General features: G+C 41.4%; 1 protein-coding gene across 5 annotated transcripts; it reads right to left on the minus strand.

The window, feature by feature from the left end:
• Window positions 1–537: 537 nt before the first annotated feature.
• On the minus strand, window positions 538–24,943 carry dcaf6 (ddb1 and cul4 associated factor 6). 5 transcript variants are annotated; one of them, XM_044016198.1, is made up of 21 exons: window positions 24,516–24,943; window positions 20,118–20,179; window positions 19,032–19,124; window positions 18,277–18,462; window positions 18,075–18,188; window positions 16,732–16,867; window positions 15,737–15,948; window positions 13,546–13,639; window positions 13,170–13,289; window positions 12,066–12,461; window positions 11,183–11,395; window positions 9,133–9,192; window positions 8,025–8,220; window positions 6,543–6,637; window positions 5,354–5,672; window positions 5,203–5,244; window positions 4,169–4,307; window positions 3,585–3,741; window positions 3,215–3,303; window positions 2,369–2,474; window positions 538–1,120 (listed from the first exon to the last, which is right to left on the minus strand). In XM_044016198.1, exons 1-21 carry the CDS (start codon window positions 24,601–24,603, stop codon window positions 1,062–1,064), a joined length of 2,976 nt encoding a protein of 991 aa, XP_043872133.1. In that variant the 5' UTR covers window positions 24,604–24,943; the 3' UTR covers window positions 538–1,061. The 5 variants fall into 5 exon arrangements, with proteins under 5 accessions (XP_043872133.1, XP_043872157.1, XP_043872150.1 ...); XM_044016222.1 differs by lacking the exon at window positions 11,183–11,395; XM_044016215.1 differs by lacking the exon at window positions 9,133–9,192.
• Between the last annotated feature and the right edge of the window lie 471 nt (window positions 24,944–25,414).

Below are 25,414 nucleotides of genomic sequence, written 5' to 3' on the forward strand. Positions count from 1 at the left end.
TCGAGCTGACCTTGTTCCGGATATAAATCTAAAAAGGATCCGTCACTACCACACAGATCTGTACCGGAAACCCCGTCTTGTACGCATGAGTGAAAAGCTGCTACTTCCCGTTGAAACTCTCACCCCCCAAAAAGAAACAGGAAATAGCCCCACGTTCACAAATAAGCAAAATAGATCGGGGTCAACGCGAGCTGATGTTTAGGGTAATAAAATAAAGAAGTTTAGTCATTTTATTTTTTTACAGTTTAATCTGTTTAGTGAAGCTGCAAAAAAAGTATCGCTATTTTTATGAACAGCTACCAAAAACAGCCGTGTATTTTATTTTTATTTAATTAAAATTCATTAAACAACAGTCACTAACCCCTTTTGTATCTTCTACACAAGTGCAGACACCTGTAAGATGCCACTTTATTTTCAAATTTTGTTTGTAAAAAGATAACGATTTAGCGTTGGGTTTTTTTTTTTAAGGGAAAAGAACCACAGCTTGGATTCTATCTAAAAAAACAGACCAAAAGAAGTCAAAGCATTTTCCAAATGTGTTTTTGTTTGTTTTTGTTTTTACTGAAAACTCCTTGTTCACATGCGTCAACACGTCTTCTTAACTTTGTGCTACAAAAAAAGAAATCCATCATGTCACACGTTAACACTGATCAAAGCTCACTGTCTCCCAACAAAATAATATTGCACTTGACATACTCACACTCCTCACACCGCCATGACGCTCGCTCACTCTCACCACACATATTAATATATATATATTTACTGTATACACTGACGTCTCTGCCCTTTGCATTCACACAGGTGTACTTTTTAATCCTCGTACAGAAACATCAGTAAGAAATACATCCTTTTTTTAAAAAAAAAACACAAGGGGGGGATAGAAATGATACTAATATTCCAAAAGAAAATATTCTACACTCCACTTGTACAAATGTCTTGCACTCTGTCTCTCTCTGTGTTTGTTTGTGTGTGTGTGTGTGTGTGTGTGTGTCCCCTCCTCTGAGTGCTTTTCCAGCCAAAAAAAGAGACAGTGTTTTCTTGAAAATTAAAATCCCGTCAGGCTAGTGTTCGTCCTCGTTCTCCTGCCCTGAGCCTTCAGAGCGATCGCCCTCCAGTCGATCTACGAGAGGGAGAGGGGGGGGGGGAAGAAGTGTTAAACAGGGTTGCAAAATAGTGGCAATTGTCAAAGTTGAAGGAACCTATCAGTGGGTGAAACCAATAGCGTGGCTGGGTGAGCAAAAGAGTCAAGGACAATAGGGTTAGGGTGAATGGCTAATGACGCCCCCTCCCTTGTCTGACCCTTGGTGGGCGGTCTTAGCCAGGTGCAATCCATCAGCCAAACGCACCAACAGCTGCGCCCAATTGCTGTAGCATTAGAAAAAGGGGCCGAGCCTGGAGCGTCAGCGGAAGCGTCAGCCCAGCGTGCAGCCCGGCGTTTAGCCCTGCTCGTGTGAAGACCGTAGCGGGTAAAGACCAGCATGTCTACCTGCGCATGTCCACCGATGCGGGGGCACGCCGCGGGGAACGCTCCCCTGACAGCTACCACTGGACAGCCACAACCCTAGGTGGGTGCCATGACTGATGATCACTTGACCTTCACAGATCATGTTGCTTTGCAGGATTCAGTACCACACCTAACCCTACAGGCTACCCAGCTCCTACAACAGGCTCTGGATATCACCTAGCCTCAACTACTGCAACGCCCTGCTAGCAGGCCTCCAAACATGTGCTAAGAAACCTCTACAGATGGTCCACAACACAGCAGTGCACCTGGTCTTCAATCAGCCTGGAGGTCTCCACTAGCTATTGTTAGCCGCCCACATCGAATTCTAAGCGCTGATGCAGGCCTACAAAGTGCCACTTAAAAGCTCTCCTAAAAGGCTTATGTTACCCCTCGACTACTCCGTCCATCCAAGGAAGAAGCTCCTGAAAAGCCAAGAGCAACTTCTGTCCTAGCACTTAGCTCACCCCTCCCATGCACTTGGATCCACCTGAGCACTCCCACCCCACAGTGGAGTTCTTTCCAACAACTCTCTTGCCAATCACTTTGGATAGAAGCATCTGCTAAATGTGTGTAAGATGCAGAGAATTAAATGTCAAAAAAGACTAATGCTCTTAAACATTTTCGCTTTTCAAACTGTTAACAATTACTGTGCATTGTTTAACTTTTGTTAAGTTACTGCCAAACATATTCAAAGACTTCTTTAGATGGACATTTCACTCACTCTGAGTATTCGTTCACTTTTTATTTTTCAAACCACACATTTAGTTCCAGTCGATTCTAGCAACACAATCTCTTTGACATTGTTCGCGTTTCTGGACAAAAGTCTGATTTTTCTTGGAAGATAAGTAAAGGATTACATAGTACCTGATCTGATGTGGTTGAGCGAGGCCAACATTCGCAGCATGAAGGAGGCCGGGACCGTGATTGTGTTTCTTGTTTCTTCGAGCATCAGCTCATTTCGAGTTATTACCTTCAAAGACGACAAAGACAAACGAGAGACGGTGTGAATACAAATGTGAGGGAGTGAACTGAGGACATTAAATGATTATTCCAGCTAAATGTTTGAAATCCACACTAAAATCAAATTGGCATGATGTTGATGAGTGTTTTATGCCTGCTATTTATTTCAAAACAATTACCAGATTTCTTTTAACTGCTTAAAATAATACAATTGTTGGGCTGTGCAATTATTACAATCAGGGGGGCTTTTACTCTGAAAAATAATGCTTTTAATGTTGCAATGGTGTCAGACTTCCTGTCTCGCTTGTCATGCAGCAAAAAGTAGAACACAGACATTCAGAGGAATCTCTGGGTTAAACACATCACATGAGCAAAGATATAAACAACTTAGTCATTTTAAAGTTCACTCAAAATTTAATAACAGTTTTTTTGGGGCCAATAATTTCTATGACTAATCATTTTTGGACCCTAATAAGAGCGTATTGATTATTAGTTTTCCATAATATTGGACCCTTAGATGGAAATGTTTTATTTGTGTTATTTTGACATTAGTATTGGAATATTAAAGGTTAAGGGACGCCAACAGCTCTCACTACTTTGGAGCTAATTTTCCTCTCTGTGACCAATCAAGGATCATCTTATATGGATCTAAACGCAGCAGCAGCGTCGTCGTCGTCTCCACAGTAAATGAGCAACAAACCGCTCACATGCAGAGAGAGGACAAACTGATCGGAGTGATCGTCATCTCACCTCATTAGCCAGGACTCTGTTGAAAGACGGCGACTCCTCCAGCGGCGACCAAATCTTGATATCGTAGTCGATTCCTGAAGAAGCCAGAACTGAAACACAACAGATGATTTTGAACAGTTAACGTTAGGGGCGTCGCAAACCTCAAAATCCTTAATAGACTTGTCTGGTTTAGTCTAAGATCAGTGGTTTTATGTCATGACAGATCATCATGACATCATCAGCTCGTCGTCAAGCTCAGCAAACACCTGATAACAACCAAGTCATTTCAACAACATGCAGGACAGTGTGTCCATGGGGACCAGGATTGATTGGGAAACACTGTTATACACAAGAGGATTCACGCGAGATCCAGCGTGAGTCTGGGACTTACTGGGGTCGTAGGGGTGCGGCTGCAGACAGTTGACCACGTGGTTGTCGGCCTCCAGCAGCATGAGGTGCTCCGCTGTGTGTCTGTCCCAGATGAAGATGTGGCCGCAGTCCGAGCCACTCATCACAAAGTTGTTGCCCCAGAAACACGACTCCTTTATCTACAAATAAAAAAGAAAAAAAAAGGACATGAAAGCAACTCGGAATATTTTTACCTAGTTTTTAGTCTGACTAAATTTAGGTCCACTGTTCCACATCGTGGTCCAAAGTAGCTTTCGCAGCTGAAAATGTGAAGGTCCAGACAAAACAAGGTCAGCATCTAGTGATGGTGAGAGAAGAGAGCTGAAACTAGACAAGATCAGGACTAACTTTAGCATGATCTCTCAGAGACTTTGAAGACTGTGTTTGCTAGTGAACAGTCACACCTTTTAATTATCTAATGTCATTTTATCAATAATATGCACTTGGGTGTGATAGTTAGTTGTGAACCCATGGGAAGCAATGGGTATTAACACTTAATAAAGAAGTAAATAACCTTCCTCTTCTTTTTGACTAATGCCACGTCAGTATAAAGAGACAGATGTTTACCATCGTCCTGGAGTTACGGTGGCCCTTGTAGACCATCTTGACCGAGGGTCTCCTGATATTCTGGGTCTCGCTCTCCTCCATCTCCCTCCTCTCTTTCCTCCTGCGAAACAGCTCCTGGATACGAGCGGCTGCCGAGCGTCTGACAAACGACAAAAAACAACAACTACAACAACGCGTAAAAAAGAGACGATCATGACGTTCACGCTTTCAGTTGAGACCTAAACGTCTACTTGCTCCATCACAGCCGTTGATGAAGGGGTTAAACGTTGTTAATGTAAAGCCTCGTCCACTCATTATACAGATTAAAGTCCAGACTTCACATCGTCATGCACACATTTGTTATTCGTGTCTGTTTTTACAGTAGACGATACCAAAAAAAAACACTGTGTCATTTGTTAACATTAGTATAACTTGTATACTACGTTGTTATCGCTAACAAGGGCTAGCCCGAGATACGTTTGCCATTTCGACGCGGTGAGGTCTTCTGCCACGAACGACTTCTAATATACTCTAAGACGTGGATGTTTCCAAAGCAGAATGGGTGTGCATTTGTTTAGAGAGAATAGTGGCTGAGAACAACTACAACAGAGGAGTAAAGACTGAAAGCAGTTTGTAGCATCTATAAATATGGCTCGATGACGCATGCAGTTACGAAACTCCTCCTCAAACACTGTAATGACATAAAAGCCCCTCAGCGAGCTTTATTAGTTAACCCTTAGTTAACCCTTTACTCTGAGCGAGTGCACCTGCTCCTACACGACTGTCTTTGTCTAACCTCGATGCAAAAACACACAACAGCTCTTTATCTAAAACTCTGAGGGACGAGGGAATGAAGGAGAGAAGAAAAACAGAAATATACTCTAATATCCATTATCGGTCAGACTCAAAAATGACCACAGCATTTGTGGAGTCAGTACTAACATGCACAGCATTCTGACACTACAGTTAGCTGCGTGTGTGTGTGTGTTAGTGAAACTACAAACACACAAACCATTGTCTTGATGCTCACACCTGACGGAGCAAACACGTTTTACCTGATCATCCTATCTCCTACTGCAGATCCTCTGGTGTTAAATCTAAAATTTTGTGGTAAAACAGTCAATAGCAAAAGCGACACAAATCAAAGAAAAGAGATTTCAAAGTCTGCATTTAAGCACGTGGCGTCTCGTCGCGCCTTCGCCGTACCTCTGTCCCTGTCCTCGCAGCCTTGCCGACGGGATGAGGATGGGGTCGTCGTCGCTGTCGTCTGAGTCCTGGTTGGCTCGTGCGGGCTGACTCTGACCCTCCCACACTGAGGGCACGGCAGGCTCCGTCCTCCTGCAGCCTCCCGACGTGTCCTCTGCACCCTCCGGCTGGCTCCTCTGCGGCAGTGAGGACGCGCCGTCCCCCTGGGAGGAGCTCTCTGCCGCCGCCGCTGCTGCTGGAGCCGCCGAGCTGGAGGCGGAGCATGTAGGTTCTGTCGACGCGGTCGACAAACCCGGCTGCTTCTGAGCCTCTGAGGGACCTGAAAGACAACACACTGATGGTCAGTATTTAGTCTGTGGAATTTTAGTCTTTCTTTTGTAATTTTACTATGTTCAATTTATGTAGTTTTCATGGAGCAAAAGTCAGCAACTAACTAGCATTAATATCTGGCCCAATTGTGAAAATTGTGTCATCATTTGTTTACTCTGACAACTACAATGTTTTCATGTTTCCAAAGCAAAAAATAGAAAAAGATGTTATTGTACGTTTTATTGTTAAGACATTTGCTTTATTTGGTTCCTGTCAGGCAAATATAGAGATTCTCTGCTTCACACAGTGGTCAGCAACTGGCGGCTTGTGGGCCCAAACTGGCCCGCCAGCATTAATATATCCAATATAAATATAAAAATCCAATTTCTTATCTTTTTGTTTGCTTTTTCTTCACAAAAAATGAATGAAGTCAGGAAAAATAAATGAACTGAGTCAAGGAGCAGTTTCAAGACACTAGTAGTTCAATTTTCAAACCAACACAATTTTGAATAGTTCGGATCAGGAGCTCTCAAACGTTTTAGACCAAGAGGAAGCATGCGTAGCCACAGTCTGAGAACCATGCGTTTCGATGAGAAGGAAAAAGGTAAAACGGAACAAAAATCTGGTTTTCCATGATGAAGAAAAATATTAGGCCAAACTGATGTACAGTTTATGTTGTTTATCGGTTGTGTTTCATAGTAAATAATAACGTTTTTGTTGTCTTGGAGAAATGACATGGCTCTAGTAGATTCCACAGATTAACTTCTTCAAATGCAATTTCTGCCAATAAACCCTCTTAAATGTCACACACTGGACCTTTAAAAAAAAATATATATATATATATAAATAATGACGCAGGTTGAAGCAGGAGTGGACTCACCCTGGCTCTCCGTCGGCAGACTCTCTCTGCTCTGAACGGCCGCTGCCTCGGAGGATTTGTGAGCTGCGCCGCTCATCGGGCCCGACGTGCTGCTCCTGTTCACAGACAAAATGAAGAAGAGTGAAGTTTTTACCTGTCGTTCAGTAAACGACACGTCTGTATCCGCCTCTTTTGTTTCTCCGTCACATTACAGCTCAGTAATAACATGGTTAACCACTCACATTGTGTTAATGCAGTGGAAAAACCACTGTGGTCACTTCTATGTAGTAAATAACCATGGATCAGAATCAGAAAGCCATTACTGACTAATCTGTCAATCGAGTAATCGTCTTGTTCCAGAAAATGTCAGAAAACGATGATATTCTTTAGTTTTGTCGTCTACTTTTCTCCACAAATGAAAATATTATTCAGTTTTAATCATTTTCTTTGTTAAAACTAGGAAATATTCACTTTTAAGAAGCTGAGAAATCAGAAAACCGGTTAATCGATTATCAAAATATTTGACAAATGTAGTAATCGACTAATAATCGATGAATCGCTGCAGCTCTTTTGTACGCAAATGTTTAAATGCAACTGTTAAGTCGCTTTGGATAAAAGTGTCTGCTAAATGACATGTAATGGAAATAGAGTTGAGATTGAGACCCTCAAATGATTTATCTAAAACCATTAAGCCATAAAAACACAACACCCAGGACACTCGGTGATATGTTTAAGGCCATAAAATAAGAGTTAAAGTGTTTACAGTGCATTTAAAGTGCTTATAGGATGTATGGCAGAGCTATTATTTTTTTATTTTTGGTTTATTTAGTGCACTGACGGCAGTGGGGGAAGAAAAACTGTGTGTTCAGAGTCTGATGGCTCTGGCAGCTGTGAAGCGTTTACAGTTACGAGTGCCTAGGAACTTTTCTAAAGGCTTCTCCAGTCAGCAGTATATGTATATAAAAAAGGTGGTAATAAACAGATTAAACAATAGTAGGAAAACAGAGAAAGTAACAACTGTTTTACTGTGTGAACAGATTTTAAATACACTGTGCAGGTTGCAGGCTTCATGGGAATATAGTACATATAATGAAGTTATTTGTTTACTTGTATTTGGACCTTTTCTGGCATAAACACTGACCTGATGAGGTATAATCTCATTTCTGAGGAACTGGTTAAGATTTGAATGAATTGTGGCTTTGTTTAGGTTGTCCTTAAAAGGACATCTGAGTGTGTGTGTGTGTGTGTGTGTGTGTGTGTGATAACATCCTCTGAACTGTTTCTGTAAAGTTTTACCAGACTATTACATCATGTTATTAATCTATAACGTGGATATTACATCAGAAATAAGGTGGCGTTACTAAAATATCACCATACTATTATCAGGTTATTAGTCTAACTGTAATGTAAAGTGCATGTTGATTCCTTTTTAACCAGTAATAACAATAATAAGAAGTGATTTTCAGAGAGTGAAAGGTGAGCGGACTGGTGCTGCTCACTCACCACTCATCGGTGAAGTCCAGCTTGATGGTGCTGGTGGTGGTTCCCTCCGAGCTGTAGTGGAGGCTGAGGACCGGCTCTGCGGTACTGGGTCGACTGGTGCCGCTGAAGGAGGAGGAGGAGGAGGAGGAAGTTGGTGCAGGAGCTGGTGCAGGAGCTGGTGCAGGAGCGGGGAGTGAACCTGCGGTTTCTGCTCCTCCTGAGAGGAAGAGACAAGCAAGGAAACACATCAGTGCAGATGAAAACCAAAACAAAACGCCAGCTGACGTTTGCAGATACGTGCTCATGGGACATGTCTCAACCTTGTGTTGCATCACTGACAACAGAGATGGAAACGTGGCACAGAGAAAGACGGATGACGGTAGAAGAGTTACAGACGCACGTCAACGAGCAGCAGCCGCAGAGACACAATCGATGCCTTAATCATTCACGTACAACTCAGTTATAACAATCATGTCAAAGTGAGGCTTTTCCTTGCACACGCGTAGAAAACTGACAGAAAACTTGAAGAATAAATTAGTCAATAAAGGGGAAAATGTATTATTGACTCGTCCTAATGACACAAAGTATATTTTCAAGCTAAAATGCCAAAAGGGGAATTGATTAGGGTGTTTTAAAGTTGGCCAAAATGTTATTACTCTAAGATATTTAGTACTTTAAATGAAAAGATAAAGTGTGAGATTCATATCTCACGCACAAAGTAGACGAAGGTTAAATTTAAAGGTTTTCTGGGTTTCTTTTGGGCCAAAAATAATTCCCATTTTGCAGAGCAAGCACAAAAACAATAACATAGAATAAACATTGAAAGATGGAATATTAAATCAAAGGAATAGATTCATATATACGTGGCTGTCGATCAATATTAAAATTGGGAGGGTCCGACACCTGCGTCAACATCAGAACAATGTTATTAAGTCAATATTTGGATTGAATTAAGACTTAATATCCCTATAACTCCCATAAGCCATGGAAACAAAGTATGAAAGGACTGAAGGACAAAGCAGGAGGACGTTTGAGATGAGGAATGTGTTTGTGTGTCTGCTGGCGACAAAAGTGAGTGACAGGGGAGGCGGAGCTGGTGTCAGTGGTGGTGGTTGTCTGGGAAACGCACCCTGCTGTTCGTCAAGAGTCATGGATCCCAGCTGTTTGTTTACGACAGACGAGGGTGAATCTGAAACACACACACACACACAGACACACACGAGACTTTCTCAACACTGGACACAGACGTCGTCGACTCCTGAGGACTTCACACATCAACGGGGTTAAAAAGACTTTTAAACTCTGTGTGTGTGTGTGTGTGTTTGAAGAATCAGTGCTCCAGAGAGAATTCTGATCACAATATGACATCTGTCGTGTCTTTCCCTGGTTTTAAAGGCCGGTGCTGCGCTGATATTGAGACATTGAGTCAAATGCGATGTTGTGAATTTAAATACTGATTAAAAATGCATGAAATCCACAAAAAAATATAAGAAAATGTAAAGCCTGGCTAGTGTTACAGCAGAATCTGACCATATTTATAGACATTTAAATAGTAGAATGTGTAAAATTAGCAACATTTATTGGTAAAGTTGCATGTAGCAGCTGAATATCCCACACCTCATCCTTCCCTTCCTTTCCAAGGGTGTTGGAGAACCTATGTAGCCTTCAGGTAGTGGTAAAAAATTATTTGTACAACCTGGTGATCACATGCTTCTGAAATATGAAGTGTCATTGTAAATTTTAAATAACGTTGGCTAAAGTTTACACACTAGACCTTAAAAAGCCAAGAAAATACCCCAGATAAGAGCTAAAATGAATGGTAACAACTGCATTTTAAGTCTGTAATGCAGATTATAGAATACAGAATGCACTGTATTTTTTATGGTCAATGTCGGGTGAGAAACACACAAGGTTGCATCATCAAACAACAACAACCGTGCGAGCCACAGCGTTAGCGGCGTCAGCTGGTGCCACTCCCACCGCAAAGTTTCCGCAGGTGAAAAAAACTCAAGCAGCACATGGTGGTGGTGAGAACAGTGGTGAGACAGGTCAGTGGCAGCGACAGAGGTTAACACACACACACACACACGGTGCATTCGTGAAAAATGGAAATAGGATCACTGTGGGATTAGTGGTCAGTTCTACAGCACAAAGACAAACAGCGATGCTTCCACTATGACATAGACGGGACATGTAAGGCCCGGGTCAAACTTGTCCGTACTGAGCCGCTACACATTTCCTAACAGATGACACCAGCTTTGTATTAATACAACAGCCCTACGTGTGCCGTGTTTTATCATCTATTTTCTTCTAAATGGGAATGTAATTTTAAAAAAACTAGAGATTGAGACAATTACTCCTCTGGAAAAATGATTTTACTAACTTTTTCAAATCAAAGTCGAGACTTAAAACCAGAGTTCTTTTTGCAACCAGAAAAGTCGCCCCCTTGTGGCCGAATACTACTTCCGTCAACGGCTGTACTACATCACATAACCTCAAGCAAGCGTCCGCATCTTCTTTGTCATCTCTTCTGATCAAAACAACACGGTGCAGCACCAACTACACTGGGAATTGTTGTGCTTAGGGTCCCATAATTCCAGGTATTTTCCAAAGGAAGTTGGACATTTTCCATGGGAATCAACAAGAATAAACAGGCAATTCTCAAAACTGTAGGTGGGGTACTTAAATATAGTTGGTAAATGACATATTGTGGCATATCTTGTTGGATATTTGACCTGTGATGTTTAAGTTTATACACACAGATGTACATGTGTATATGTATATGTATATATATATATATATATACACATATATGTATATATATATATATATATATATATATATATATATACTTAGATCTATAACTATCAATGTATCTAGCTATCTATATCGAAATTTATCTAAATGTGTATATTTGTATATGACACAGTACCTTTATATTAAACACTTCCGGTACTTCTCATTAATCTCCACTGATTCCCATGGAAAGTTTCCAATCTGGAATATATCTATATCTATATCTATATAAAAAACGGGCAGATGACGACATTGACACGACACAGACTAAAGCAGAAATCTGCAGAAATTCGGGAAGTATGACCCAGGCCTGAGACGGCAGGGGAGGGTGACAGCGTGTAATGGTTGCTGCAGGGACAGGGAGCTGTGGAGGGGGAGGTAACCTGTACGAGGGGGCGTCTCCGCAGCGGCAGCAGTGTCTCTTTGCGACTGTCTCGTAGGGGCTGCAGAGGATGAGGAGGATGAAGAGAAGGAGGAGGAAGAAGAAGAAGAAGCAGCGGCTGCTCGCGGACCCTGTCCTGGAGGGTCGGCCAGCCGAAGTAACCTCTGCAAACGCCTACACACTAAACTTATGGGAAGCCGGTGAGGACCGTACTCTGACAAAGAGAGTAAACGGAAGATTAGAGGACAGAGGACAGAGGACAGAGGAGGAGGAGGAGGAGGAGGAAGGGAGTGAGGACAGGGGCAGGCAAAGAAAAAAAATGAGCAGGAAGTAAACAGGATGATGAAGTGAGAATATAAAAGTGTGGAGTGAGAGGCTGCTGCTTGAGTGGAGTGGCTCCAACACACACACACACACACACAATTAGGCCCAATCCCATTTGTTATTTTTACTTCTATACCCCATCATCCCCCAACCTTGAGAGATAAAATCTACCCCAACAAAAAGAACATGACACATAAGTGGATTCAATATGACGTCGTCGAGGGGGAAAAAAAACGATATTTTTCATTCAAACGTTAGTTTTTAAAGACCTGTTTCATGTATTAATTATTATTATTATTAATATTTATTGAAAATACTGTGACATAAATTGTAGACTAGAGAGACTAGCCATTTTTGTGTAATTTCTTTATCATTAAATAATTATATTTTATCAGATGGACTCACTTCACTCTACTCTGCAAAATGGAGGAGTAGGACTAAGCGGTTGGGGCAAGCGGTGAAATGGGATTGAGCCTTGGACACACAGGGGACAGGGGACATGTTCACTGGACTGAAAAAGTGTCTTTGTGATAGTTTTTGATTTCTTTGAAGCCTCTTACCTGAGAGTGCAGGTTCTGAGGTGGACGCAGACACAGACACGGACGTTGGAGGCGCGTGAGTCCTACTCGCGTCCGTCCGACTCCTCTGCTCCGAGTCCGGGGAGGAGGTGAGGGACGAGGAGGACGGAGCAGAAGTCTCCACTGATGACGAGGTGGAGGGAGGAGGTGCTGTGACTGTTGACGACGACGACCCTGAGGAGGAGGAAGTAGACTTGGGCATCGCGGGGGCAGCGGTGGCGGTGGCAGTAGCTGTGGCAGCAGCTGTGGAGGTGGCAGCCGCAGGTTCCTCTGGAGTGTCTGTCCCTACAGGCCTCTCGGGGGCGCTGGACTCCTGACTGGAGGCTCCCGCAGGAGCAGCCGGTGGATTTGACACAACCTCTGGGCGGATGGCAGTTCCTGAAGAAATGATGAGATATGATGTCATCTGTGTTCTCCAAAAGTTGTTAGATTTGGCTTCAGGAGCAAGTCTACAAGACGCGTTTCTGGATTCACCGAGAAGAGTTTTTAGGGGCGTAATTCACAAAGCAACACGGGGAAGACGCTGCCCATGAAACACAAATGAGACGCCTCCTTTACTACATTCATGTAGGGACGATGATAATCTGATGCCATTAAAAAATCCAATGCTTCACTATGTAAAAATGTAAATAAAAATCAGCTGAGTCATGTTGTTCTTCTTTATGAGAGAAGAGTATTTGTTGACACAAATTGCTTAAAATGGCACAAGTGTGTTGTTAACAGCTTCATAGTTTAAAAGGCAGCTTAGATAATCGAGGTGTTTTAATACAAAATTAAAATGTGTAATAAAATAAGGTTAGCGTGTCAGAAAAGAAGAGGTTTAAATTGTCTACTGTAATCAGTTTTGTGCTTGAGACAGAAGAGAGGAGAAATTAGTTGGGATGTGGGATTATAAAGTGACTTTCTGGTTTTTATAGGGGCCACAGTAAGTTTCCTGATACACTTGAGAAAGGGAGGAGGTGAGTGAAGGAGTCTCGCCATTAGATGTCACTAATTCCTCCACACTGGACCTTACAAAGTTATTTTTACTGGACATAAGAGGAGTGGAAGTACGCCGCGTCAGACAGGACGCCCCCCCCCCCTCACCTCTGGGTCGCGCCTGTGGTCGTGTTCCTCTGCTGCTCTGAGCCTCGCTGGCCTCCTCAAACCAGCGAGACAACATGTCCGACATCCTCTGCATCAGAGACACGTTTGGACTCTGTTCTCCTGCAAGAGAGAAGGAGAAGAAAAAGCCTTGAGATGGTCATCCTCTTTACAGTTTTAAAGTAAACTATTATTACATTAATAGACACGGCTGACTGTCATTCCAGACTGAGTGGGTAAATGAGCTATTGCAACAGATTCTTCATACGTAGGGGGTCCTGGGAAGTTGTTTCAGGGGCCAGATGTGTAATTTAAGACCTGTGCTTCAAACAGAACAGACAGGGGCAAACACATGTCAGTGTTGGCACCGCGATCGTACCGTCTCTCTCCCTCTCGCTCTCGGGGCGAGCTCTGGGTCCAGTGTCGGACCAATCGCCGCGTAGTCGGAGACGCTTCACTGGAGGCTGCCTCAGCTGTGGGAACACACACACACACACACACAGAGGGGAATATTAGCAGTTTCTCAGACACACCATGGTCAAAATTAGCTTCGCAGCCAAAGCAACAACACTGATCATGTCTGGCAGTTTAAGCTCCCTCCCTCCTCCCGTCCTCCCTCGCTGAAGTTGCCTTCACGTTTCATTCTCCTGCCTCTCCCCCTCTCCCCCTCTCTCTCTCTCTCTCTCTGTGCGGGGCGACAGGCCGACAGCCAGAAATAGAAAAGCGGGGAGCCTCGCTAATCTCACGGACTATCAACTGCTTTAGTGAGAAACTGTCATCGGGTCTGCACTCATGAATTGGAGGTGGTGAAACAGAGCGGCTGATGAATGACACGGTAGCACTGATAAAAGGGGAAAAAGACCCTGAACACATTGGGTCACATCTAGAGGAAAGGGGGGTGTGTCACACACACACACACACACTCTCACCCCGCCTCCCCCTCATCCCCTCCACCTGAACTATTTTGGCGTACAGAGGAACGCTGCCTGCGTCAGTCGCCGAGTTTGGAAAGGAATGCGTGTGGTGGCTGTATCTCTGAACACAGCTGAAACTCACCACGAGGCTTTCAAACACTGGCACCGTGATCCAGCACATTCAGTCTCCATGAGCAGCGGCGACTGGTTTACAACACCGAACACTTCGCGCTATCTAAGCCCCACTTTTTCTGGGGACCAGTTCGGCCCGTGTTCAGAACTAAGCCCTCGACTAAACAGATGTAATGACCCACAGATACGGTACTTTACGTTACTGATCATCCAATCTCCACCACCGTCATCCTTTTATTAGGTTTTTCCATCAATGATTTGCTTCCCCCCGTCTCCTCCTTATCTCTTACTGCATCAGCCAGTGTCTGTACGTCTGTGTGACGTCCACAGAGAAGCAGACAACAACAACAACAAGGTCCACTCTGTTCTCAACAAAACAATCCGTCCACAATCCCTACAGGTTGTAGCCTCCTGTTCACAAATACTTTCTAAAACTTGAAGTCATTACTCATAATAGATTAGATTATTTTTCCATTTGCTTTTCCTTCTTCTGTAAAGCAGTGGCTTGAAATGTAGTACACAAGTTTCAAGTATCATTAGTGTATCCCACTGACTCATATGACAACTTATATTTTTGTTTACGACCGTCACGTTCCCATCCGCTCCTCATGTTTAGCGATAATTAGCAACTATTAGCACGTCATTTTCTATGAATGTTCTCCGTGTGTTTAGCCGTCACTTGAGACTTGTGAGTTGAAGATGTTCCACCTCTCGTTTAAGGGGGCGTCTTTAAGTTCTGCAAAAATCGGAACTAAAGGTTAGCATGCTAATTCGCTAACATGCTAAATTCGGATTGTAGGGAAACAGCAGGTATTACTGACATTGTGAGGGCCGTGATTTAAGTGTCTTTTGTCTGAATTTTAGCAGAGATAGGGGAAACATTCTGATTAAATAATTAAAACTCACACCACGCTATTCCTGAACAGTTTTTAGCCCAAAGACATAATCGCACTGAACAATGAACTCAAAAACATCCCAACATGCCAATACAGCAACTTCAGGTTTTTACTGCAATGTTATTATACGCAATAAATGTGTTATTTAAAGTGAAATTGACATTTTTAACTCAATTACCTCCCAAATGCATACGGCTGCACTGACTGAATGATCGTGGGGTTAATGTATACATTTATATATCGTGACAGTGCACCTGAATCGTCATTGTATATTCTTGTATATGACAACATCTAATCTAATTTGGTCTGGATCTGGATAATGATGAAGATTTTAGTTAGTGTTGTTTGAAGTGTTGGGCTCTCAGAGAACTTTCTAGTTGTTTTCTAGTTCACTCCAGGAGGCGCTAGTGGTCGAGTATAGGAAGACGGCCGCAGTCATTTCTTTTCGTTTTCTGGGCACTGCAAATGTGTATAAAATGTCATAGTGATCCATCCAAAACTCCTCGGGTTATTCCTGTCAAGCAGAGCTAAAATAAGCAAACAGCAGAGCCAGCTGGGCGACTGTAAAAAAAAAAAAAGACGAGAAGAAGCTGCAGCTCCCGAAAGTGACAGGTGATGTGTCTCTCACCTCCTCCCTCCTCTCCTCTGACGGGCCCTTCAGCTCGCGGGCCTGGTCGTCTTTGGGATCAAACAGGTAGATGTAATCGGAGGAGTAGCTGACCAGAACCTCCTGCCCGTCCTCGCTGTAGCAGAGAGACGTCACCCGGCACGACTTGTTGGACAGGTGGGCGGGAACGAAGCGAACGCACATGCCCGTCGTCCCCCGACCCATGTAGTTACCTAAGGAAGGGTCAAAGGGGTTGACATGGAGTCAGCTGAGCTGTTTGGGTGAAGCCGCGTTGGATTATCTGATTATTTGTTTCACTGACAAGGTTCTGTATGTCGCTCCTCCGATTTAAAACATGGTTTAGTCTTTTTTAATCACAAAAAACCGATGATGCTTTTCTTAAACTGTAATCTCGACATAATACATAATCTCAGTCAGACTTGTCTTTTGGACCTTTTTCTTTTTTTTTTTTTTACCTTTAATCAATTAAAATTAAGAATCTATAAGTATTGTTTTATTTTCCTTCCTTCTCTAAGATCATCAGGTCTCACAGCTTCTTGCTCTCAGATTTTATGCTGCATACATGTGGAAAAATATCTCAAAAACACATCAGTTTTTTTTGGCATTTTACTAAATTATCACTGCCTTTTGTTGAATTAAATTTACTTTTCCATCAAACAATTGCTTTTATCATAACAGAAGACAAAATTGAATAATCTAAACAAAAAGGTAAGACATGGATTATATGCCTTGTTTGAAGTTTCTTTTCTATTATAATAATATGTATTTGAAAACACTGCATTTAATCTGTACAGTGTATCTAACGACAGTGATAAGAACCTTCAGGTTTGCTGCATTACCTCCTAATTAATAAGTCAAACTGTAAGAACGAGTAAAAAAAATAAACAAAAAAACAACCCCCCAATACATTTAATCATTTAGGACATTGAACCCTTTAAATTTCAATATTTAAAAGCTACAACATCACTTGTCCACTTCATTAAACCGGGGTTTACCTGTGGCTCTGGTTCCCAGCATACGTCTGTCGTAGATTCGCACCGAGCTGTCGGAGCAGCCCACGGCCAGATAATACGGCACCAGCGGCGAGATGGATATCGAGGTCGCCGCCCGCCGACAGTTTATCAGGATGTCCTGAAGACAAATGTGAAGACGATGAGAGAGCATGTGAAGTTAACTCTGCTCTGCACTTTGAGAATTTAGCCCCTTTTTATTAGGTAAATCAAGTTAAATTACAAAATTAATTACCATCAATTTTTCTACTCGATTAATTGCTTTTGAGTGTTTGTTTGGTTAATAATTTCAATAAGTTCTCTGTTTTTCAGCCCCTATATGTGAATATTTTAAACAAAGGAATCACTTTATATAGCCTAAAAACATACAATTTGGGATAAAATTAGACTTAAATTAAAAGAGCAGGAGTAAAAAGTTGAGTTTTTTAAAGTGAGAAAAGCAAATATGACAATCCTGAAATCCTACAGTTTGCACACGTGTGTTAATATGTTTGAAAGTGAGTGGATTCAATGTTATGTTCTTGAGACCAGGTTTGGTGGAGCTGAACCATACTGGATTATTCAGAGAAGTATGTCCAGGACTTTGTCTCTGGACCAATTTCCATCTTAAGTAAACAAAAGGTAGGAGTTGTATGCATTCAAAGCAACTGCAGATCCCTACGGACAGACAGGACAATTTGAGGAAATCCTAAAAAAAATAAATGAAGCAGAGATTTGTGTTTTCACAGCTGTGTGGACGTGCTCACAGGACACATGGACCCGTTGTGGGATAATTAAGGCTGAGAGGCAACAGAGTCTGATAGTTTTAAGGTCACAGGTGCTGATCTTGAGGATTGAAATACAAGAAGCTGCAACAGTGATCTCCTCCCTCTGTCTCTGCCTTTCACACACACATGTAAGCACACTGTCACTCACACACAGATACGTGAAAGACAAAATCTTCAAATCAGCTTCCACAGGTCAAATAAAAACTGTATAAAATATAGGAAAATAAAGTACAGGAAATTTCTACAAAAATGTAAATTATATTTAAAAAATAAAATAAAAAAATAGTGTGAATCCTGGATCAGTTAATGATAAATCTAAAATGTTCCATTTAAAGGTCTGGTGTGTAACATCTAGGAGGCTTAATTGGCAGAAATATTAGTATAATAATATAATTATGATTGTATATTTACTTTCCAATGAACAGAACTGCCAGATTGTGCATGCAAATGATGATGAACAAGGCCTCCATTTGTTCAAATCTGCAACATTGACCCCACCCACAAACTTTGACATGAATCACTGGTTAAAATGGAGAAATGCTACGACAGCTGTCACCGTACGTCTTTGCACTCCTCTTTAGTGCAGCTCGTCTTCGTGCGGAGATCAAACCATCGCACCGTGCCGTCCTCGCCGCACGACAGAAATGTGTACGGATCGTTTGGTACCGTCATAATCTGGGGGGGGGACAAATGAGGTTAAAAATATGTTAAATAGAGGTTCTGTGTCACGTTCACCGACGCGTCTCCATATCCTGGTCCGTACCTCATAAGCTGTCCCGTAATGGCAGGTGAACTGACACTGTCTGTTGAACTCTGCGCTTTTCTCGGTGTGAGTGTAGTAGATGATGCCGTCTCCAGAGCACGACACGATCTCCTGATCGTTGGTGTGTGGCATGAACTTGGCGCTGAAGATATTCGCCCGATGACCTGAACGTATGGACTTCTTGACCTGAAGACGAGAAGCAAAAACCTATTAAGACCTATGTTCTTCCTGTGTGTTAAGACCTATGTTCTTCTTGTACATTTAGACATATGTTCTTCTTGTGCGTTGGAACTGATGTTCTTCTTGTACATTAGGACCTACGTTCATCTTGTACGTTAAGACCTACGTTCTTCTTGTATGTTAGTACCTACCTTCCTGTTCTATTTTAGAACCTCCCTTCCTGTTCTATGTTAGGACCTACCTTCCTGTTCTCTGTTAGAACCTCCCTTCCTGTTCTATGTTAGAACCTACCTTCCTGTTCTGTTACAAGCTACCTTCCTGTTCTGTTAGAACCTACCTTCCTGTTCTATGTTACAACCTCCCTTCCTGTTCTTCCCTTCCTGTTCTATGTTAGAACCTCCCTTCCTGCTCTGTTAGAACCTACCTTCCTGTTCTGTTAGAACCTCCCTTCCCTGTTCTGTTAGACCTACCGAACCTCCTTCCTGTTCTATGTTAGAACCTCCCTTCCTGTTCTATGTTAGGACCTACCTTCCTGTTCTATGTTAGAACCTCCCTTCCTGTTCTGTTAGACCTACCTTCTTGTTGTACGGGTTTGTGATGACCAGAAAGGTGTCGTCTGACCCAGACAGGATGTATTCTCCCGTGTCGTTCCAGGATATTGTGTTGACCTGCAGAAAGAGAGATACCAGCTTGAATTAAAAAAAAAAAAAGAGAGAAGTTTGCAGTTAAAGTCAAGTTAAACCCTGTGTTCATTCATTCATTCACTCATCATTTGTAAAGAACATTGAACAGCATTGACCTGAATGAAAGGTGATATACAAGCATAGATTGAGTGATTGATTGAGAGATAAATAAAAGGGGTCACAAAGCAAATGTGAGGTGATGAGAGATGATTTGTGAAATCAACAACATTCACATTTCCTTATCCAGCAAACACCACTATCATTAGAATTTACTTAGCTAATGCTACAGTCATGTTAAAGTCACATGGTTTAGTTCACTATAATCCATCGGCACACAAACCACCCTTCAGTGCCTGTCATCGCTCTATACATCGAAATGTTTTATGTTTTATACAAGCGCTGCTTGTGCAAACGCGCTCAGTGTTTCGACATCACACCGCTGCCTGCTTGTGATTGCCACAGAGCCACTCGGCCGCAGGGCGATGAAATTAACTTCTGATCGTTTACCACATCCTGCAGACTGAACTCGGGGCTGATTTCTCAGTGAAAATGCATCCAAAGACAGGTTCACTCACATATTGTAATAAAAATGTCTGTTGTAGAGAGATTAGGTCATCAAAACACATTTTAAAAGTGATTACACACCGACACAAACATACTTAAGAGTACATTCCATTTCTGCCTGCTAAATGTTACAAACTGGACCTTTAAAATCCTGCTTTTACAGCACGTCTGCTTTAGAGTAAAAGACAGAAACCATTTGCTGTTCTCCTGAGACTAATAAGCTTGAGACACATGACTGTTCTGACAGCGTCGGGTTTCCTCAAGAAGCATCAACCCGACCTGACCTGACGTCAAAGATGTGCTCTCTGCCAAACACCAACACCTCACAAACCGGCTGAGGAACAGTCACACACACACACACAGACGCGTGCAAAAACAACAACCATAGGTAAATACTGTATGTAGGGCACTTACACAGCCATCATGTACATTCAGTGTCGCTTCAAGTTTCAGCCTCTGCACAAATTCCCGTCTACCTGTAAAGAGGAAAAACACATATTGCAACACAAGAAACAGGTTTATACATATTAGAGCTGCAACTAACTAACGATTCTTTCCATAATCCATTAATCGAGTAATCGTTTGGTCCATAAACGTTCAAAAACGTTGATCAGTGTTTGTCCATGTTTGTTTTATGGAGCAAAGAAATGAAGAATATATTCACATTTAAGAAGCTGAAACACTCTGATTAAAACAAATGTTGTTTTAATCATGAAAAACCGCTTAAAACTAGCTGACGATTAATAATCGATTAATCAAGTAATTGCTTCCACACCAACAGTGGAGAGAGAGAGAGAGAGAGAGAGAATAGTTAAAGTTGAAGACAGGCACAGACTAAGAGTTATCTATAGTTAGGTGTCGAGGAGAATAAAGTTTCTGGGACATATAGGAGCGGGTAATGAGGGAGAGACCGAGATCCTACTGTGAAACTCAGAAACTTTTCTATGTACAAGTTGGGGATTGAATAACGGATTTTCTCCAGGCTTGGCGTCGTTAAAACGGGGATTTGGGAGGTTTAGAACGCAAAAGCCACAACTTGAATATGTGACATTAATAACTTTTCCTCATGAATGGAAGCTCGACTGTCAAGAGTCCACGAATCATAGGAGTACGAATTCAGGCATTTGTCAGAGAACGATCCCCGCAGTGCTGCTGAAACTTGCAGATGCCCATCCTCTGTTACAAGAAGAGGCCGTTTTGCCCAGTCGACTGGGTCAGGGCGACTCCAGCTGCAGCATTAAAATCATTAAAAAATAAATAAATGAAGTGTTAACACTGCAGTGAATGGAGGAAGGCACCTGCTTCACCCTTTAACACCATTTTACACTCGAAGGCAGACAAAATGAAAATGTCCTCTTATGATTATCCAGACTAAAATAAGTGGAAACAGATCAATTGATGTTACAAAACCCCATAACCAAAAGATTTTACCAGATGTAATGATTGATCGATAACTAAATTAATTAATCCATTAATCAGTCTGAGGGTTTTTTTCAATAATTAAACCAAGCTTTCTGATTTTCCAGTTTCTTAATTAAAGGTGAATATTTTCTGGCTTCTTTGCTCCACATGACAAAGAAATCATTAAAATGAAATCATTGAAGTTTGTGGACAAAAACAAGACATTTGAGAACATTATAATTTCCAGGTTTTTCAAAGTTTTTCATTTTTTTTTGACATTTTACAGACCAAACAAGTGCTCGATTAACGGATAAAATAATCGATTGTGAAAATAATCGCTAGATGCAGCTCTACTTAATCATATTGGCGATACATTTTAAATAGGGACGCCCTGATACCAATTTTTTGTGTCCGATACTCGAATATCTACCGATAGCGATATTAGTCTGATACAGTCATTTTAGGCCTTTTATGAACGTATGAAGCTGTCAACAACACATTTGTGCCGAGTCATTTTAAAAGACATCATTCTCCAACTGTGTAACAAATATTGTTCCCCATAAAGGAAGAAATAAACGGCACCAAACATGACTCAGCTAAAATGCTTTTGCTGTTTTTTATTTACATTTTGTAAAGTCTGTGCATAGTGAAGCATGTGATATATAGGATTTTTGGATTCTATCGGCTTTTACATTTTTATCTGTCCGACGTGATTTTGACCAGTATCCGATTCCCATCCCTAATTTTGAAGCTAAAATCTGCCGATACCCTTAAGAATGATTCAGTTTTAATGATACTTTACTTTCTTCTCCGCACAGAGACGAGAAAATATTCAAATTTAAGCTTTAATTATTAAAAATCAGTTGATTCTTCGTTGCAGCCCTGGTTCAGTTGTGAAACACAAAGTCATTTTCCCTTCGACCTCACCGTCCGGAAGTCTGTAAGTTGGAAATCAAACCCCTAACTGTCACAACCTCCACCCCACCCCCCAGTCTCCCCCTCTTGTCTTACTTGGAGCTAAAAATATCCTACAAGAGCTCAGACCAACACATCTCTCTCTTTCTCTGTGTGTGTGTGTGTGTGCATGAATCCATCACTCATACTACAATAACAACCGTATCTCAGTGCTCAAGCTAAATACAGCGCCGTCCAAATCTCGGCGGCCCCTGCTCCGACTCTACAGGCCTGTAAATCTTCATTCAACGACTCTCAGGTGACAGGAGGACTCAACAACACTGCGCGTCCACTGTTTACTCTGCAGTCAGTTACTCGGAAGCAGCCGTTTGTTTCTCTCCTGCAACAAAATACACAGACTCAGAACAGAGAGGCTCATCTTCACCCTGACGTCTCCGTCTCTCTTGCCACCGAGGACCACTCTAAATTTTTATAGCACTGTCTGCAGTGAATGGATGTGGAGCCTGCATTTAAAACAACAACAACAACAACACTGTATTATCTTGTTAAAGCACATTTAACAGCTGCAGCAGCTTCAAACGGAGACTGCAGAGCTTTCAGAGGAGCCAGTATGTACGGGAACAGGGCTGCAAATAGCGACCGGTTTCTCATCAAATTGATTGATAATAATCGTATGGTTTTTTATATGTAGCAAATAAACCAGGAAATATTCACATTTAAGAAGCTGATAATCAGAAAACTTGTTTTAATTCTTACTAAAACACAAAATTTAGTAATGGGTTAATAATCTAGCAATTGTTTCATCAGAATTGCTGCGACAAAGCCATTTATGGTATTTTAATTTCTTTGTATGATTCTTAAGGAAGCGTACTGCATTCACTTTAAAATTTAAAATTTAAATTATTGGCTCTGTGTTTTTTTTTTTTTAATGAGATCATTTTACATGAAATTCCTTTTTTTCTGGCCTGCTTTTTGTTTTTTCCAAGAGTGTATTTTATGAATCTACATGCGACAAAAAGGTCAAAGCTCTTCTTAACTGCCCTTTGCCTGAAAAACTGAAAAAAGTCAAAGATACACTAATGGAAATTGTTTTATACATGTGTTAGTTTGTTCTTTTGGCTGCAAATGATATTTGTGACACAAACATTTGTTTTTGAGAAAACGTTGATGGTTTCATTTCTACTACCTGCCATTTTTCTCTGAAATTATTTATAATAATATTAGCACTGTGCCTTCATGACTGATCTCTGCTTCGCTTTATTATTATTATTTCTATTTTCTTTACATTCAGTCAGCCTATATTTAAGCACAACTCTATAGGAGGCCCTGACTTTGCATCGATGCAGCAAAACTGTGTGCAGCATATATTCATCTCTCTACAGAGCAAACAATAATAAAAAGTGATTTTGCACGACACGCAGTCTGTCTGGTTCTTCATCGGTAAACTCTCACGTCTTATTTCACCTGAGTTAATTATAATTTCAGGCTGCATCATCGTCACTGGGGGAGACTTTCCAGGAAGGAGCTGCAGCTCTCTGTCATGTTTTGACGGCTGACAGTGATTTTACGAGTATTGCCACGACAATACGACGGATACGGAGTATTAAATGCATTATTTACATTCCAACAATATGTTCTGCTACTTTAAAACAAACAAAACAAACATCATTTAACATCTGGAATACTACGATAAATAAAATCATACTGTTATACAGTCTGTGCTTATGATATTTAGTTGGATCCTACTGGGATACAAACTTTTAACAATTAATCAACATTTTAATCAAAATTGCAATACGACCTAGTACAATTTTCAAATTGCAAGAGGTTCAGTATTTCTTAAAGCACAAATACATGTCAAGTTAACATTTTTATGTAAAACACTGTCTGGATCTATACAGACTGAAGAAAACACACACACATGTGCACAAATATATTCATTTTGAATAAGTTATTCAAATGAAAATGAGAATAATTATGTAAATATGACCAGTCCCTCTAATATGAAAATAATAACAATTATATACTATTTATTCAATATCTAAAAAAGAAAGCTTATTATTATTATTGTAGCTGAATGATTTAGGGAAAACGTGTAAATACATTTTATCCCGCACAGATATTGTGATTTCATTTGAAGGCAGAGAATATAAAGATAAAAAAAAACTGTATGTTATATTGTTTTAGTTGTAGATAGAACTACCAAAAAATAGGATTAAATTGCATCTTTTGGAATTAATTATATTATTATTTGGTTGTGTTGTTGTTGTTGTTAGCATTGTCATCATCACCGTTACCACCATTTCTTTGTTTTTTTTGTCGCTGTTGTTATTATTATTATTGCCTCCGACAGGCAGTTGTCGCTGTCACTTCATCAGTCTACAGTAGAATATCAATTGTGCTTCGGGCACATAATGGTGATTAAAATGATACCTTTTTCGTCATTTATCTCGTCCCTGTGACTGTTAGCATCACGGAAGCTCCTTTTGTTCTTACCTAAGTAGTTGGTCCTGATGGTGTTCGGCTCGTTGAATCCGATTAAGCGTTTATTTACATCCCAGACCAGGTTGCCAGAGCAGGACATTGTGAGCAAATGTGCTTGAAATTAACAATAACATTGAAACTCAGCTAACGGCTCCCCCGGTGATGCTGTCGCCTCCTCTGCGTCCCCGCGTCCGACGGGACTGTGCTAACGTTAGCTAGCTCCGACACTACTCGTTTGCATGGCCGGGTTTAAAAACGGGAGAGCGGCTCCGGGTCCTGTGTCTGTCCGCGGTCCTGCTGACTTCACACGGACAGTAGTTCCTATGCTCCTCCTGCTGCTGCGGCTGCTGCTGCTAACTGCCCACAGTGTTAGCTTAGCCTGGTGTATTTGTGCTGCTGCAGACGACGGTCAGCTGTGTCCTGACAACGCGAGACAAAACACAGAGGGGCGCTCGTTTTAGCACACCGAACAGAAGCCGGGGCGGAGTGAAAGGTGGCATGAGTTTTTTGTATTGCTGTACTTGGAAAAACATCCATCCATCCATCTATCTAGCTATCTAGCTATCTAGCTATCTATCCTATCTTACCTAACCTAATCAATTCCGTGTGAAACCACACGTTTTCATTTTACTTGGGGTTTTCTTAAAACTGTGGGATGAGTTTTGCAGTGTAATTCTGATAGAAGAAGAAGCAGGAGAAACCCCATGAATATTATAACAGAATGTTTTGATTATTGTTATAACTAGCAAACAGTTGATCAGGGAAGAAGTTGCAGGGGGAAATAAATTGGAATTTCATCTACTTTGATCTCTATTCATTTCCAATGGGGTTGTCAGTATGTCAGGAAATGTTCTATGCCACAGTTACTCCAAACATCAGCACATAATGTATAATCTATTTGAGTTTTCTTA

This window comes from Solea senegalensis, linkage group LG2 (assembly GCF_019176455.1).
Source record: "Solea senegalensis isolate Sse05_10M linkage group LG2, IFAPA_SoseM_1, whole genome shotgun sequence".
In the NCBI taxonomy this organism is placed as follows: Eukaryota; Metazoa; Chordata; class Actinopteri; order Pleuronectiformes; family Soleidae; genus Solea; species Solea senegalensis.

What these genes read in the sequence shown, in the direction of transcription:
- dcaf6 (XM_044016198.1), bottom strand. Translation starts at nt 24,603, where the DNA reads ATGTCCTGCTCTGGCAACCTGGTCTGGGATGTAAATAAACGCTTAATC. An exon ending in CAAACCCGTACAACAAGAAG is followed by an intron (nt 18,463 to 19,031) that starts GTAGGTCTAACA and finishes TCTCGTCTTCAG; the next exon opens with GTCAAGAAGTCCATACGTTC. An exon ending in CTGCGAGGACAGGGACAGAG is followed by an intron (nt 5,245 to 5,353) that starts GTACGGCGAAGG and finishes ACAAAATTTTAG; the next exon opens with ATTTAACACCAGAGGATCTG.